This window comes from Bactrocera neohumeralis, chromosome 6 (genome assembly GCF_024586455.1).
Source record: "Bactrocera neohumeralis isolate Rockhampton chromosome 6, APGP_CSIRO_Bneo_wtdbg2-racon-allhic-juicebox.fasta_v2, whole genome shotgun sequence".
Taxonomy (NCBI): Eukaryota; Metazoa; Arthropoda; class Insecta; order Diptera; family Tephritidae; genus Bactrocera; species Bactrocera neohumeralis.
The window spans coordinates 30375840-30392968 of NC_065923.1; the positions used below are offsets into that span (position 1 = coordinate 30375840).

A 17129-nucleotide genomic window follows, 5' to 3' on the forward strand; every position below is an offset into this window, starting at 1 on the left:
AAACCACGCTTGGTGGAGAAGCCAACTTAATGAAGGTTCAGCATGTTCTCTTGCATTAATTTCAGTACTCTCTTCAATAAAGTGTAGTTTTCACAATTAAATTTTTTAAAAAGCGAGCAGTGCGAAGTTAGCGAGCAATGTAATGGCGATTCGAACAAACTTGATATGTGTTATGATATGATTCCGTTCCTGAAACTTGGTTGCTGTTAGTTTTCGTCAAACAGTTAATAAATTTTTCCGATGAGACAGGCGCCTCCTTGGAAAACTTCACATTTAATTGTTTAGGTGAAATCACAAGCTCCAATTTCCTACTGGCTACTTTCCCAGATACCGGTACATACGAGTATATGTTAATACTACAACTATTTGCATTGACTTCGATGCGTCGCGATTGTTTGGAAATAGACTTTGCTGCGTGCAATCGCTATGCGGGAGGTCATCACGACGACGTTGTCATTTTATTTGCAAACCAATAACGCGGGCACATTTCTCCAGGCCACGCTGAACGTGGGGACGCCCGACAAAGCGCTGATTGTTTTTTCGCCTTTGCTGCGTATGCATTTGTAGCGCGGAATTAGCATAGAAATGGCTGCCAGTTAAATTTGCATTTTGCAAAACAAACTTCCGGCAAACGCCGACTTTGTAAAACGACATTAAGTAGCCGTAAGAATTGCAGATGGAGGCGCGCACAAGTAAGTAGGCACACATGCATATGCATATGTGAGAACAGCGAAAGGTGAACTTTTGCTAAAACTTAAAGCAAAAACGAAAGAGCCCTCCAAAATACTCAAAGAACGCGCAGTAGAGGTCCTAAAAGACGTGGCAGAAGTTAAAGTTCTAGCACAAGCAGTTACGCTAGAAATTAGAGATTTAGACGAGGCAACTACAGCCGAGGAAATATGTATGTCCATAAACGACAAATTTCCCGACGAAGAGAACGTAGAACGTAGTGCCATCAAAACTATGCGACGGCTTAAAGATGAAACGCAAATTGCCATTATTAGTGTCCCTTTGGCAACATCAAAAAAACTGCTAGGCGCAAACAAAATAAAAATAGGCTGGGTTAATTGTAGGGTCCGGGAAATTACAAGACCTATCCGATGCTTCAAATGCTTTGAGTTTGGCCATGTATCGCGTAGCTGTAAAAGCAGCAGAGATCTCACCGGCTCTTGCTATAGATGTGGAGAAAAGGGGCATGCCGCAAAAGGATGCAGTAAGGAGCCACTATGTCTCTTATGCCCACAAGGAACAAATAAGCACCCGACTGGTAGCTTTAGCTGCCCAGCTTATAAAAAGGCTGCTGCAAGACCGCAATGATGAGGTGTCTTCAGTTAAATCTAAACCATTGTTCGGCGGCCCAAGCACTGTTGACGAAAACCGCCTTGGACTCTAACACAGACGTACTATTACTTAGTGAACCATATAAGACCCCAAACAATGACAATAACTGGGTCGAGGACAAAGACTCGAAATCTGCGATATGGACCTTTAACAATATTCCTTTTGAAAACACTCAGACTATTAAAGAAAAAGGCTTCGTGTACGCAAAGATAAAGGGCATACATTTTTATAGTTGCTACGCCGCTCCTAGCCTATCCCTTTTTGAATTCCAGGATATGCTCTTTAGGCTCACGTCGCACGCAAGACGAAAGACACCGCTAGTCATTGCTGGCGACTTTAATGCATGGGCGGTTGAATGGGGGAGTATGATCACAAACGCAAGGGGCACAGCTCTACTATCATCACTTGCAAACCTTAATCTTGTACTCCTTAACAACGGATACAAGCCAACTTTTATCAAAGGAAGAGCGTCATCGTATATTGACCTCACCTTCGTAAGCTCGTCGATTGCAGCTCAAACCACATGGAGAGTTTCGGACGTGTATACACATAGTGATCACCAAGCTATAATTTTTGATATCAGTATACAGAATAAGCAAAACACTGGTATTTTCGCACCCAAAAGCGTATTAAGACGCTGGAAAACAAAAGTCTGTGATACAGAAATGCTCGAATACGCCATTAGCCAAGTAAACGAGGATTTACAAGGGAACGCCCGGAACCAGATACAACACATAACAAAATCACTAGTAACGGTAGCCGATGCCACGATGCCACGAAGAAAAGACGGAGGATACAAAGCCCCACTATACTGGTGGTCCGAAGAAATTGCTCAATTGAGAGCTGAATGTCTCAAGCTCCGACGTAGACAACAACGTGCTAGAGGAAGAGAGGATTTCGCGGAACTTCTAATAAACTTCCGAAAAAAAAGAAAAGAACTCCATAAGGCCATAGCCAAAAGCAAAAGAGACGCCTTTAACCAACTTATCTCAGAGGTAGATAATGACCCTTGGGGAAAAGCCTACCGAATCGTGATGAAGAAAATAGGTAGATCAAGAAGCCCACCTATATCTCCCGCAATCCTACGTAAGATAGTCAGTAGTTTATTCCCAAGATGCGAACCCATGCATGTGCCAATTCTTCAAATTAACCCGGACGAAATCGCTGAAGTGTCCCACGAAGAAATACAACATGCGGTGAAAAGAATTAAGGTAGGCAAAGCACCCGGCCTGGACGGAATACCCAATTTCGTATCTAAGCGGATCATCCAGAGAAAGCCAAAATTGTTCCAAAACGCATACACAAGCTGCTTGAAGGAAGGGATCTTCCCCAAATGTTGGAAGCGTCAACGCCTCGTTCTTCTCCCCAAAGGTGATAAACCTCCAGAAGAACCCTCGTCATATCGGCCCTTATGTATGCTTGATACGGCTGGAAAAGTTTTTGAGACAATTATCTGCAAGCGACTCGAGAAATATACGGAAGGAGACGCTGGGTTGAACCCAATGCAATTCGGCTTCAGGAAAGGACGAAGCACAGTGGATGCGATAAATGCGGTTACCAGAATAGCGGAAAAAGCACTGGAAGGGAGTAGATGGCGCTGGGGTGACAAAAAATATTGCGTCGTGATTACCCTGGATATCAAAAATGCTTTCAATTCAGCGAACTGGACCCAAATCATTAGAGCTCTGATAGAGTTAAAGGTCCCGGACTACCTTATCCGAATTGTGGCAAGCTACTTTGAGGGCAGAGTATTAGTATACGAAACAGAATGTGGACCTGAAACATATAAAGTCACAGGAGGTGTTCCGCAAGGGTCAGTTCTCGGCCCTGTACTCTGGAACGTGATGTATAATGGGGTTCTGAGAGTCGCGATGCCAGATGCGGTAAACATAGTAGGTTATGCGGATGACATTGCGGTCGTAGTAGTAGCGAAAACTCTAGACGAGGCGAAGAACAAGTGCAGTGAAAGCATCAGCAGTGTTAAAAGATGGCTCCAAACCGCTGGCTTACAACTAGCTGCTCACAAAACGGAGGTTGTTTTGATGAGTAGTCGGAAAAAAGTGGAAACAATTGAGATATGTATTGATGGGCATACAATAAAGTCAAGTCCACATCTAAAATATCTTGGAGTAATCCTGGATCATAGGCTTTCATTTAAGCAGCATCTAATGGCCACACACACCAAAGCGGCGAGGTCCGTGTCGGCAATAGCGAGAATAATGCCCAATATGCGAGGCCCCAGACAACTTGTCAGAAAGCTGCTGACAAGCGTCAGTAGCTCCATCATTCTGTACGCGGCGCCAATTTGGATACCTGCTATTAAACATAGCTCATATATGAGAGGAGTTGCCTCGGTTCACAGACTGGCGTCATTGAGAACTTGCTGTGCATACAGAACAGTGTCGGATGATGCAATCCATGTTATATCGGGAAGACTCCCCATAGACATAGCAGCAGAACGTTGCTCATCAGTCCGCGATATGAGGGCTAACATGTCACCTAGCCAATATAAACAAGAACTGGCAAAAATCAACGAAAAATGCCTCCGAAAATGGCAGGAGAGATGGAATACCTCAACGAAAGGAAGGTGGACCCACTCTCTGATACCCAATATTAGAGAATGGGTTACACGGGATCATGGGGAGGTGAACTACTACCTCACGCAGTTTCTATCTGGTCACGGCTGCTTTAGAAACTATTTGTACAAATTCAAGCATGTGGAATCTCCTCTTTGCATGCACTGCGAAAATTATATAGAAACGGCAAACCACGTACTGGTGGAATGTGTCCGCTTCCAAAAGGAAAGGCAAATACTTTCCGATAAAATAGGAAAGCCCTTACCCATACGTTCAAGGGACGTAGTAAATTTTATGCTAACTTCCCACCTAGCATGGGATATGGTATGTGGGATAATAGCATATATTATGCAAAGGCTGCGAGAAGATGAAATCGCTGTAAGACCGAGAGTGCAGTCCCGAGAAGCTGCAAACGTATGACAAAATAAGAAATTAAATATAAAAGAGCTGTTACATACTTTAACAATACCTGCCCTGCGAAGGAAAGCCCTATAGGTAGTTCCGCAGGGAAACACAGGTCTGTGGGCAAGGGGGTGCTTTAGCACGTATGCGCTGTATGCGAATCGGGCATAATTGTTGGTACGGGCCAACAATATCTTTTGAAGATTTACACCCACCTTTGGCGTATCCATAAAAAAAAAAAAAAAAAAAACATGCATATGCATGCGCTGGACTTCAGTTGCTATTGTTGTAGTTGTAATGCGTATGGCTGAGCGCAGCAAACGCCAATTGGGTCACAAACTTCGCATTCAAGTGTCGAGCGCGAGCGAATTCCAACAAGCAAACGCCAAGATATGCGCGTGCGAGCGCGCCAACTTTAATTGCCAGGCGAGATGTGTGAGTGTATACTAATGTAAGCAGGCATAGTTTTGGCTGTCTTCGCATGCAATATGCAACACATGCACTCGCGCTACGTGTACGACAACGCGGTATGCGCGGCACATGTCAACGCGTTGCGGCAGCAATCATCATCAATAGCCAACAACAAGCGGATCGGCTGATCAACGCCATCGAGCATCGTCAACGGCATCACTTTGGCAGACCGCCGTAGCGCGCGTCGAAGGCGCAAAGCGCGCGCCAGCATCAGTGCCACATCACTGCCAGCGCGCTGGTGGCTCCGCGCTCCATTTGAGCTCAGGCGTGCGAGCGCCGTTTGCATGCAACTTGGGTAGGCATTAGTGAAAATATCGTTATGCTGAGCATGTCACATGCTGCATGTTGCACCATGTTGCAAGTATGTTTGCAAGCTGCGTTAGAAAACGGCGCTGCGCATTGCCTGCCGCCTGTAATTTACGTAGCGATTGAGCGTATGTCTGGAAAATAGTCGCGTTTACTTAATTATGCGACATGTTGCTCAGTTGCTGCAACACACATACATATAACAGCAGCAGCAACAATAACAACAACTTCAATAGCTGCATTGTGGTTGCAAAAATCCAGCAGCGCTGTTTACATTCGCATAATTGTTGTTGTGCGATTGGTTGCCACTACTATTGTAGTTGTTGTTGCTAGCTTAAACATATATTGTAAACAATTGTCGGCCACAAATGGCAATCATCGAAATCGATTTTCGGTTTGACACGACAATTGACATATGATTTCGATTTGTAGACATTCACCGAGCTCAGCGGCAACTGACTAACACACACACACATACACATACACATATTTATAGACAAACTGCAACATACATACTTGCAACAATGCGACAGACTCGAGGTAGTCCATACACATGCATGTTTTGTACAACATCAGATAGCAGCAATGACAGCGCGGGCATGTTGACGACAACAGCAACAACAACAACTGCAGCAATCACTGTGTGTAGTTAGTGCCAACAATTGCGATTGGTTAGTTGTTGCTATTGTTGTTGCTGGTAATACGAGTGCGGTTTGCAGTTAAATAAATGTTTATTGATGACTGATTAAGCGCCGCCACAGACATAAGTACACAGATACTGCGGTTGGTGGCAGGTGAGCGGCAGTCTTTTGTGACACGGAGTACCACGAGTGCCATAGGAATTAGGTCAATCATTCGGTTAGGATTCTTTGTGTACACCAACAGGTTGAAGTTTTGATTTGCATTAATATTTCGAGTGAATTATCACTTTCTTATTCCAAGCGGCATCTGTAAAACAAAACAGATCGATGCTTATGTTAATGTGGTCACTAATCTCCATTGCAAGAGCTCAAAAATTACTTACATCTACTCATTTGTGAATTTCAGAAAATTTATTTTTAGTTTTGCATATAAGCAAGTATATACAGTATATGAGCAAAAAATAGTAAGACTTCTTCATAATTAAAAATTTTATTAATTTATTCTTTAACATCTATGTCGTTTCACTCAAAGTAGTCTATCCAGGCAACAATACCCTTATGCCAACAATATTTTTAATCCTCGAAACAGTTGTTAAAGTCAACTTCCGGAATAGCCTTCAATGCACATTGCAATTCACGTTTAGTGCCTTCAATTGACTCTGGAGCAGCCGATAGAGTTTGCTGAATAGCCAGAAGTCACACGGAGCTAAATAAAGCCAATACGGAGGTTGCGGCACGATATTGGTTAAATATTTGACGATAAACTCAGATGCATGCTGAAACCAAGAGTTGTCAACCCATAATTCCGGCCACTTTTTACGCATATGTAGCTTCGCTCAAACGACGCATAGGACTCAAATAGTATGCCTTGTTGACAGTTTGGCCGGTCGAAAGGAATTCGAAGTGCATCACACCTCGATAATCAAAGTAAACTATCAACATAATCTTGATTTTTGACCTGCTTCTGGTTTTTTCGGCTTCGGTTCCTCCTTCCCGCGATATCCGGCCGATTGAAAGTCTGTTTTCGGGTCGTAAGCATAGATACAAGACTCATCGTCAGTAATAATACGTTTTATGGTATCTGGCAGTCGGAAAGCATTGTTTGGCAGACGATAAAGTGACGCTGTTTTTAATAGAAAGTGTGTAATTTTGAAACCAATCGTGCTTTCACTTTCTTTGGACCCATATGATCTTTCAAAATGGTTTTCACTAAACCTTCCGATATCCCAACAATACCAGTAAGAATTCTGACTATTAATCATCAATTCTCAAGCACCAATTTCTTTATTTCATTGACGTGTTGATCATCAGTTGATGTTGATGGCCGTCCTGGACGTGGTTCGTTGTCAACACGTTCTCGTCCCTCTCTGAATATGAGGGCTGCTATATATATTTCTGGCCCAATAATGAAAATAGGAATATTTATCAACGAAAATGGTTTTATTGTTTTTCAAAATATTCTCCATCAAGATTTATACACTTTTGCATGCGCTGAAACCAATTTTCGAAGCACTTTTTCCACTCCGATTGAGACACCTCCAAAACATGGTTTTTGAATGCTTCAAGAGCATCTTCTGGCGACGAAAATCGTTGACCACACATTATTTTCTTGATGTGTGGGAATAAAAAGAAGTCATTGGGTGCCAAGTCAGGGCTGTACGGCGGATGACCCATCAATTCGACGTTTTGGCCGGTCAAAAAGGCGCTGGTTTGAGCCGATGTGTAAGAGCTCGCATTTTCATGGTGCACAATGATTCGTCTTCTCTTGTTCGTTTTTCGAATTTCTCCGAAGACTTCAGGCAAACAAATGGTGGTGTACCACTCAGAATTGACCGTCCTACGTTGCTCAAGCGGAACAGTCGCCACATGACCAGTTTTGCCGAAGAAACAGGCGACCATTTGCTTCGAAGTGCTCTTCCACGAACAACTTTCGTTGGATTTGGCTCGTCTTGGAAGACCCACACGGTCGATTGCTGTTTTGTTTCGGGCTCATACGCATAGATCCATGATTCGTCACCTGTGACGATCTTATAAACGTCTTTTGAAGCACCGCGGTCGTATTTTTTCAGCATTTCTTTACTCCAATCCACACAAGCCTTTTTTTGAGCGATTGTCAAATTGTGCGGGATCCAACGAGAACAAACCTTTTTTACGGCCAGGTGTTCATGCAATATCGAATGTATGCTGGTGGTCATAGGCATGCCTCTATCTGAAGGTATATTACATGACTGTCTTGCATTATCAGTTCACGGCATGTTTTTGGACGACCTTCACGGAATTCGTCTTTGAGCGAGCGTCGGCCACGATTGAATTCGTTGTACCAGTTTTTCACAGTGCTATAGGATGGTGCTTCATAGCCATACAAAGATTTTAGTTCATCGATGCACTCTTGTCGTGATAATCCACGTCGAAAGTTGTGAAAAATGATCGCGCGAAAATGTTCACGAGTTAATCCCATTTTTTGGCCGAGATGAATTTTTTAATTCCCTGTAAATAAAACAATTCACGATTAAATGACAAAACGTTCTGAGTGATGTTATGCTAAAAAATGTCAAACTTTCCAATGGAAATGTCAGATTGCACCTGGCAACACTTAGTGTTGAATAGGCCAGAAAAATATATAGCAGCCTCCGTAATGTATACCAATCGAAAACACTTGCTCGCGACAAACAATTATCACCGAAGGCCTTTTCCAACATTCTGAACATTTCGGCACTAGAATTTTGATTCGGCACCTAAAACTATGGTGGTCCGATATCAGCGGTTCAAACAAGTGTTCAGCTTCTTGGAGAGAAATGATCTGTAAAAAATTCTAAGTCGAAATCTCAAAACTGACAATTTGATCATTTATATACATAGCATACCTGCGTATACCATATCTCCGACGTTTTCTTCTGCATGATACAATTATTGTGGCAAACTTGATATACCTTGTTCAGGGTATAAAAAGTTGCAATTATTCAACAATTAAAATTCGAAGTCAATACGCGCGTTAGTCTCCGATTATCATCGTCGCCTTATTAGAAAAAGGCATTTTCGAAAAAAGTAGATTAAATTTTTAAGTGCCGAAACTATTTCAAACTATTCGGCCCAACAGAATATAAGACAAGCAAACAATTGGAATAAATGTTATTATTTCTCGAAAGTATTTAAAATCATAATTTTACGCAGGGTTTTGCCGGTGTTGGAAGATGTACAGTTTATTCCGTATCATCAGTTTGGCTTCACAAAATTTCATAGCAGAATTGAACAATGTAATAGGGTAGAATACTTTAGAACTGATGCTATGGAGAATACTGTTCTCTTGTAATCCTTGATGTCCGTTAAGCATTTGACAAATTCTGACATCTAGGCTTATTATTTAAATTAAAGGAAAAACTACCAATGCCTTATTATTTGCTGCTAAAGTCTTACTTGCACAATCGGACGTTTTGCGTTAGATGCCCTATTGTTGAGTCGGATTTGAGACCTGCTTGTGCTGTCGAGCACCAAGGCAGTTCACTTGCCTCTGTGCTTTATATTCTTTATACTAGAGCTGAACTTCTAGTGATCAACTCTGACTCCACAATAGCAACCTATGCTGATGATACTGCACTGCAAAATTAAGTGGCCACCCTAATACTGCTTCCAGAAAACGGCAGATGCAATTGAGTGTTTTAGAACCGTAGCTCACCAAATGGTATATTGGCATCAACACCGAAAAGTCCCTACAAGTAGTAAATACCCTCAAGCACAAAAATTGCCTTCAAGTGACTTTTTATGGTCAATTGTTGCCAACAAACACATGAGCAAAATATTTGGGGATTACAATTGATAAGAGGCGCACTTGGAAAGATCACGTAGAAATAAAAGGAGATTAGAGTTGGGGCTACATTGGCTTCTTGGGCCAAGATCCCGCCTCAGTCTGAAGAATAATTTGCTATTTTATAAGGTACCATAATACTTAGGCCGATCTGGACCTATGGCATTCAATGTGTGTTCATCTGACGTTCGATCTTACCTTCAATCTAACAAATCCAATAATATTATTGATTATCTTATTTTCTAGGTATTTGTCTTATTTTTAGAGATTGTGTCTCCAAAATTTCGGTAACATATGGGGTATTCCATACCAAATCGACCACTTTTGAACCCGACCCCTTTAGATTTTTCTGAAACTTATCCATCCTTTTCTACCCTTTGAAAAATATTTTTGAGAATTTTTTCAAAATTTTTTGTCCAACTTTAAAAAAGTTATGAATTTTTCAAAAAAATGGCTTTTTTATTTTCAAATAGCCATAACTTTTGTAGAAATGGACTTTTGGGGACCTTTTTTTTAAATTTTTGTTTTTGAATGAACTTTTCGAAAAAATACACGAAAAAAATTTAACACGATCAATTATATAAAATAATCGGTTTTTTAAGCAAAATCGTCATTTTTTTTTTGGAAGTTCGCCATTTTTTTTTTCCTCAAAAAAAAACTTCAATTAATTTGACAACTATCCCTGCTAATCTCGGTGTGGGCCGATTTTTATACTCTCGCAACAATGTTGCTAAGGAGAGTATTATAGTTTTGTTCACATAACGGTTGTTTGTAAGTCCTAAAACTAAAAGAGTCAGATATAGGGTTATATATACTAAAGTGATCAGGGTGACGAGTAGAGTTGAAATCCGGATGTCTGTCTGTCCGTCCGTCCGTCTGTCCGTCCGTCCGTGCAAGCTGTAACTTGAGTAAAAATTGAGATATCAAGATGAAACTTGGTACACGTATTCCTTGGCTCCATAAGAAGGTTAAGTTCGAAGATGGGCAAAATCGGCCCACTGCCACGCCCACAAAATGGCGGAAACCGAAAACCTATAAAGTGTCATAACTAAGCCATAAATAAAGATATTAAAGTGAAGTTTAGCACAAAGGATCGCACTAGGGAGGGGCATATTTGGACGCAATTTTTTTGGAAAAGTGGGCGTGGCCCCGCCCCCTACTAAGTTTTTTGTACATATCTCGGAAACTACTATAGCTATGTCAACCAAACTCCACAGAGTCATTTTCTTCAGGCATTTCCCTATACAGTTCAAAAATAGAAGAAATCGGATAATAACCACGCCCATCTCCCATATAAAGGTTATGTTGAAAAACAAAACACTAAATTTTACGGAAGAAATTGCAGGAGGAAGCTGCACCCAGGCTTCTTTGGAAAATTTAAAATGGGCGTGGCGTCGCCCACTTATGGACCAAAGACCATATCTCAGGAACTACTAGACCGATTTCAACGAAATTCGGTAATATGGGTGAAATCGGTTCACAACCACGCCTTCTTCCAATATAACGCTATTTTGAATTCCATCTGATGCCTTCTCTGTATAATACGAGTATAAACATTAGGAACCAATGATGACAGCGGAATAAAACTTTACACAAATACGGTATTTGAAAAATATGTAAATGACGTATAATGAAATCTCGATTATCACTTTATCATGCGAGAGTATAAAATGTTCGGTGACAACCGAACTTAGCCCTTCCTTACTTGTTTTATGTTTTTTTCATTTTTGAAAATTTGACAATTTTTTTTTAATAAATTTTTTTTAAAATCTTTAACGTCATAATGCATGACAATTTATGATATAAGGGTTTTCGAAGATAAAATCTCTCAAAAAGCTAATGAAGAATCATTATAAGTTTTAGGAAGACGTAAAGAATTTAGTTTGGTATTTGCAAAAGCAATGTAACAAAATTATTTTAACTACACATTTATTGTTGTAAAATCATAAAAATCAAAACTTAACTACAATCGATAATTATGTTACCAAATCGATTAATCTTACGAATTCGCCTCAAAAACATAACTGACAGCTGAAATTCTAAAAATTGTTTATAATAAATTCTGCAAAACATTTCTGCTCTCGGCATGAAAAAACAATTTAATGAAATGGACAAAACACAAAACAGCGTAAATGAAGACTACGATCCATACCAGCATCGTAAGGTCGTGAATCCCATGAGGTACGCTTGAGTATACCAAAATTACAAAAATAAACCAAAAAAAAAATAAATAAATAAATAAGATTGAAAAGCGGAAATAAATTTCAGTAATTTCGAAGTTTACATCAGCCTGCTGAAGGCCTCCATCGGCATTGGCTGCTTGGCCATGCCCAAAGCCTTCCAAGCGGCTGGTTGGCTGAACGGCCTGATCAGCACCGCCTTGATCGGCGCGATCGTTATATTCGCGCTGCATGTGTTGGTAAATGAGCGCATTCTAACTTTGATTGATAAATTTAAACTTCCGCTGCTTACAGTTGCGTGGCATGTACGAGCTGAGCAAGCGGAAGCGTGTGCCGCGTTTGAACTATCCAGACTCGATGGCGTTCGCGCTGCAGTCGGGACCGAAATGCTTGCGCTTCTTGAGCGAAAGTGCGCGGTTTGTATGGAGTTTTGAATGCAAAAATATATATTTTTCTTTGTATGTGTGTAATATTTTGTTGTTTTAAGCTCGACGATCGACTTCGTATTGGCGTTCTATCATTTTGGCGTCTGCTGCGCTTACGTCGTCTTCATTGCCGACAATCTGAAAGAGTTGCTCGACTTTTATGGCTACGAAATCGATACACGCTTTTATATCTTCGCACTATCTTTACCGTTATCGGCGATTTATTTTGTGCGCGATCTGCGGAATCTGGTGCCGTTCAATGCGTTTGCCGACGCCATGATTTGCTTTAGTATTGAGTAGACTTTCGGTTGTGATTTTGATGGAATTGATGCAGAAGTAATGCTTTGCAGGTTTCATCATTATATTCGCTTACATTTTCACGGGATTACCTGCGTTGGCCGAGCGTAGTGCTTTTGGTGACTTGAAATCGTATCCGCTATTCTTCGGCACGGTGCTCTTTGCCATCGAATCTGTTGGCGTGGTCTGTTAAAATTTTTGTTTTCAACTTAGAGATACAAGTATATTTATAATTAAGTGTTCAACTTTTGCAGATCATATCCATTGAAGCTAAAATGAAATCGCCGAGGGATTACTTGGGTTTAAATGGCATATTGAATATGGGCTTAGTCACCTCTCTAATATTATATGTACTAATTGCATTTTTCGGCTACTGGCGCTATGGTGAGAAAGTCAAGGACAGCATTACCTCAAATCTACCGATGGAGGATTTGTAAGTGTGTTGACTTATATATGAGAATTGTATTTGTTTGTTTTATAGAACTGAAGTAGTTATGATAATCTTTGGCAAGTTATCTACGTCTCAGATTGTCCAAGTTTTGCTCCAGGCCTGATTCGAAGCGAGTTTGTCCGCATAGACTTTAGACTTTACATATTCCCACAGAAAAAAGTCTGACGGTGTGATATCACACGATCTTGGTGGCTAGTCGACCGGATCATAACTGAAGTTATCTGCCCACCAAAATGTCGCCAAGATCACGAGAACAAAGGTGGTTCGCATGGCTCGATAACGGTCGCCATTAACGGTAACGTTCTGGTCAGTATAATTTTTGAAGAATTATGGACCGATGATTCCACCGGCCTACAAACCACACTAACCCGTTGTTTTTTCTGGATGAAATGGCAGTTCTTGCATCTCTTCTTGTTGCTCTTTCTCAATTTTTCAAATACAGCAATTGTTCAGATTATTCAGGCTCTTTGTATCTTTCCTAGAGCGGAGGTTGGATAAAACCTAAAATAGAAACACAACTTTAGTGAATTGAGAATTATTCGACGAAAACGAAGCAAAGTCTTATTGTTAATGATCTATCTCTTGGGACATGGGACATATATAGTATGTCTATATGGTCTAGAAAATGGAAACCCATTATTTTTTGTATTAAATTGAAGTTTTAGTTCTACTTAGAATAACTCAAATATTCACCATTTTGTTCGCTAATATCTTGCTAGTTTGAAGGCATATTCATAATGCCTATCTTATAAAAACCCTTGTCTTTATTGAAAAAATCTGGTACAGTCGATTTTCACAAGCTAATCTTCAGTTTTTTGCCAGAAAATTTATTTGCTATAGACAATCAGGGGTTATGACTGTCAACAGTGATGTGGGAGCCAAATGCGAATGCATCGACTATTTGTTTATATATATATGATGACAGGAGATATTTCGTCTTTCCCTTGTTAACTACCAGACCCTAGCGCCGCGGTTACTAAGGCCAATGATATCAATATCATCGGCGTACTCAAGTAACTGTACACTCTTATAGAAGATTTTACCTTCTCTATTCAGCTCTGCAGCTCGATTTATTTTCTCCAGCAGTATACTGAAGAAGTCGTACAATGGGGTATTGCCCTTCCCAATGTTGACTGAGATTTTCGTATTGCCCAACCTCAGTTTTAGTTTTTGTTTGGCGGGGATACCAAATTCGGACATAGCGGCATAAAGGCAGCTCCTTTTTGTGGTGTCAAAAATAGCTTTAAAGTCGTCGAAGATGTGGTGTGTGTCGATCTTCTTTTCAGAGATCTGTTTTAAGATTTGGTGCATGTTGAATATCTGGTCAGTTGTTGAATTTCCAGGCTTGAAGAAACACGCTTGTTAGAACCTTATATGTGCTGTTGAGGAGGCTTACTCCACGCTAGTTGTCGCAGATTCTGGGACTTCCCTTTTTGTAGATTGGTCAAAACAAACGTATATTCCCATGCTTTCGTCCGACTATATTCTACAAGGAAGCTTATCAGTTCTTCGCCGCCGTATTGGAATAGCCCAGCAATTCGTCGTCTCCACCGCTTTAATGTTCTTCAGACGTCTGCTCCAACGCCATCTGTTGGGAATCTGTCGGGAATGAAGAAGTGATCCCTCCATAATTTCATTGTGTTTTGGGCATCAATCACCAGATCACCTCTGCGGGTTCTATAGCGCATTTTTTCTTAGAATTTTCAATAAAAAATCTTATCTTAACCGAATATTATACCAACCATCTCCGAACAATTTCATTATGCTGGTGTAAGTAATTTATAAAGAAGAGAGTCTCGATATCCCTTCTATAATTTTGCAGCTTCCCTCGCTTGGCCCGGTTAATGTTTGCAGTTGCCATATTTTTATCGTTTGCACTACAAGGTTACATAACCATCGAGGTGTGTTGGCGGCGCTACTCGGAATATATGAATTTGAAGCCTTCGCACCCCTTGGAGTACGTGCTACGTATCGCCATTGTGCTGGGCGCGGGTAAGTGCTTGCTTCCACAAAGCTTTCAGTGGAGAAAAATTAACTTAAAAAAAAAAAATTTAAATTTCTTTGACAAAAAAACATTTCAGTGCTCGCCGCCGTAATGAGTTCACACCTGGCATTGATACTCTCGCTCGTTGGCTCCTTCTCGCTCTCCTATCTCGGCTTGATCTTCCCCGGTTTGATGGACTTTTGCTTGCGCTACGGCCAGGGTTTTGGACCCTACAAGATCTACTTGTGGCAAGATATGGCTTTGATGGTCTTTGGCTTTATCGGCGGCGCTATAGGCACTTGGTTCTCGCTCAGCGACCTCTATGCAAATTACCAACTACAGCAATGAGGCTGAATTGCGCCGACTGCGCTGCTAAGTGAAAAATAATCGCAATCGATAATAATAAATGTTGCAAGTAATGCAAAGTCATTTGTGTTTATGTTTTTTTATTAAGAAAATCAATAAAATTGTCCGCTGTGTGGCTTGTGTCCAGCACAGCCGGCGGCGGTGTGAGTGCGCGAGAAATTTATTAGCTACATTTTGTACCTACCAGTGTCCTCGCACCAAGCGCTGCGGCACGTTGTCGCGGTGCGCACCTTGCGACATGCAACCAACCATCCCGCTCCTTACGGTATGTGTCCACGACAACAACAACAATCGCTGCCGCGATACGGCACGAATATGTGAGAGTGTATCGCGCGCTGTATCGCATAGATACTCGTGCAACATGCACGCACTTGTTGACTTGTTGGCCGTTTAGATTAAAATGTTTTGCTAACGGATAAGGCGAGATTCTGCGACTAATTAGGCGATAGCTCAATTAAGCTAACAAGGCATTAAATGAACTGAATTTACGTGCGCGCGCTTTGCTCCAGAATCGACGCAGATAACAACGCTGATGCTGGTGCGCCCGTTGCCCATGCGCTTGGTGGCACACATTCTCAACTCAAACTCACATAAGGATATTACATGCCGGTGTTCGTTTTCATTGCCCTCAATATGTCGCTTGCTAAAGTATGTACACCCATTGCTGCTGCTGCCGCGGCGCGCACCGCGCTTGTTCTGCCATTTGGCCTCCACTTGCCACTTGCCGCATGTAGACGCGCTGTACGCGCAGTGGTGCGTCTAACTGCTGCAACGTCGCCAAGTTGGCTTGTTGGCCTTTTACGGCAGCAATTCCTACTCACACACGCACATGCATACATATGCAGCGCTGTCCGTTCGCCGCGCATGCGCGTTATTTCCAATTTTCAATTTCCGTTCGCCTGTTTGGCTGCAGCAGCTTAAGTGAATTAAAATTTTATCTTGATCGATTTGTGTGTAAATTTGCTGGGAAACAACCTTCATTGCGCAGGTCCACGCGTGTATTTATTTGGTTATTTGTTTGTGCGCACGAGCATGTGTGTGTGTGTGTGTGAGCGCTTGAATGCAGTAATCTATGAGAAGGTGATCTTATCACAGCCTTTCTGTTGTGGATTGGGCATGAGTGGACTGGACATAAATTGAATTGTGTTTATATTCCACACACCCATACACAAATTTGTATGTATGTATATGTATGCCACTGAGTGCCTGTGTGCTATCCATAAACTTCACTTTTGTTGTATTTGTATTATCAATCAAATGAGTTTACAAGATAACCCTTCTTGTTAAATGCTTATTTACACAATTTAATGGTCAACGCTGTCTAAACTATTTAGATAAATCAAACATGTGTAATATATCACGCAGTACAACAACAACAATATTATTATGACATAACGTCTACAAATTAAATGAATCATATATTCAGTGGGCTGTGACAGATGGAAAAAAAAATCATTTTGATCTTCAAGTCTCCCGCCATCCTATTTCCTACTCCCTACTTCTTCGGGTCTAAGAAAGTTTTCCTCAAGTTCGTAAGTGGTACTGTGGCGTCATGAGAAAATTTGGTTGAAAACACGAGAAATTCTTATGGAATTATGAGTAAAGCAAAGTTTCTTATGCTTATTTTTAGGCAAAGTATAACGCCAAATAGAGATTTCTCGTACAAAATCCCTCTCTTTCTCTCTTGTTGGGAATCTGAATCAACTTAAAATGGAACAAAAAAGTACGCGAAAATTGTATTTAAACTCCCCGGGTAAGTGATTTTTTCAAAAAAAAAAGTATTTTGCTGAGTTGGTAAGACTGTCCTTAACTACTATGCCAAATATAAGCGCGATCTGTAAACCAGTTTGTTTACAGCAGCTGCTTAAGTCGGAACACTCAGTAGCA

The 17129-nt window shown here is 41.1% G+C and overlaps 1 protein-coding gene across 1 annotated transcript; it reads left to right on the forward strand.

The window, feature by feature from the left end:
* Window positions 1–11646: 11646 nt before the first annotated feature.
* Window positions 11647–15224, forward strand: LOC126763346 (proton-coupled amino acid transporter-like protein CG1139). The gene is made up of 8 exons (XM_050480747.1): window positions 11647–11720; window positions 11808–11958; window positions 12014–12135; window positions 12207–12433; window positions 12495–12625; window positions 12696–12874; window positions 14715–14884; window positions 14974–15224. Exons 1-8 carry the CDS (start codon window positions 11647–11649, stop codon window positions 15222–15224), a joined length of 1305 nt encoding a protein of 434 aa, XP_050336704.1.
* The last annotated feature ends 1905 nt before the right edge of the window (window positions 15225–17129 follow it).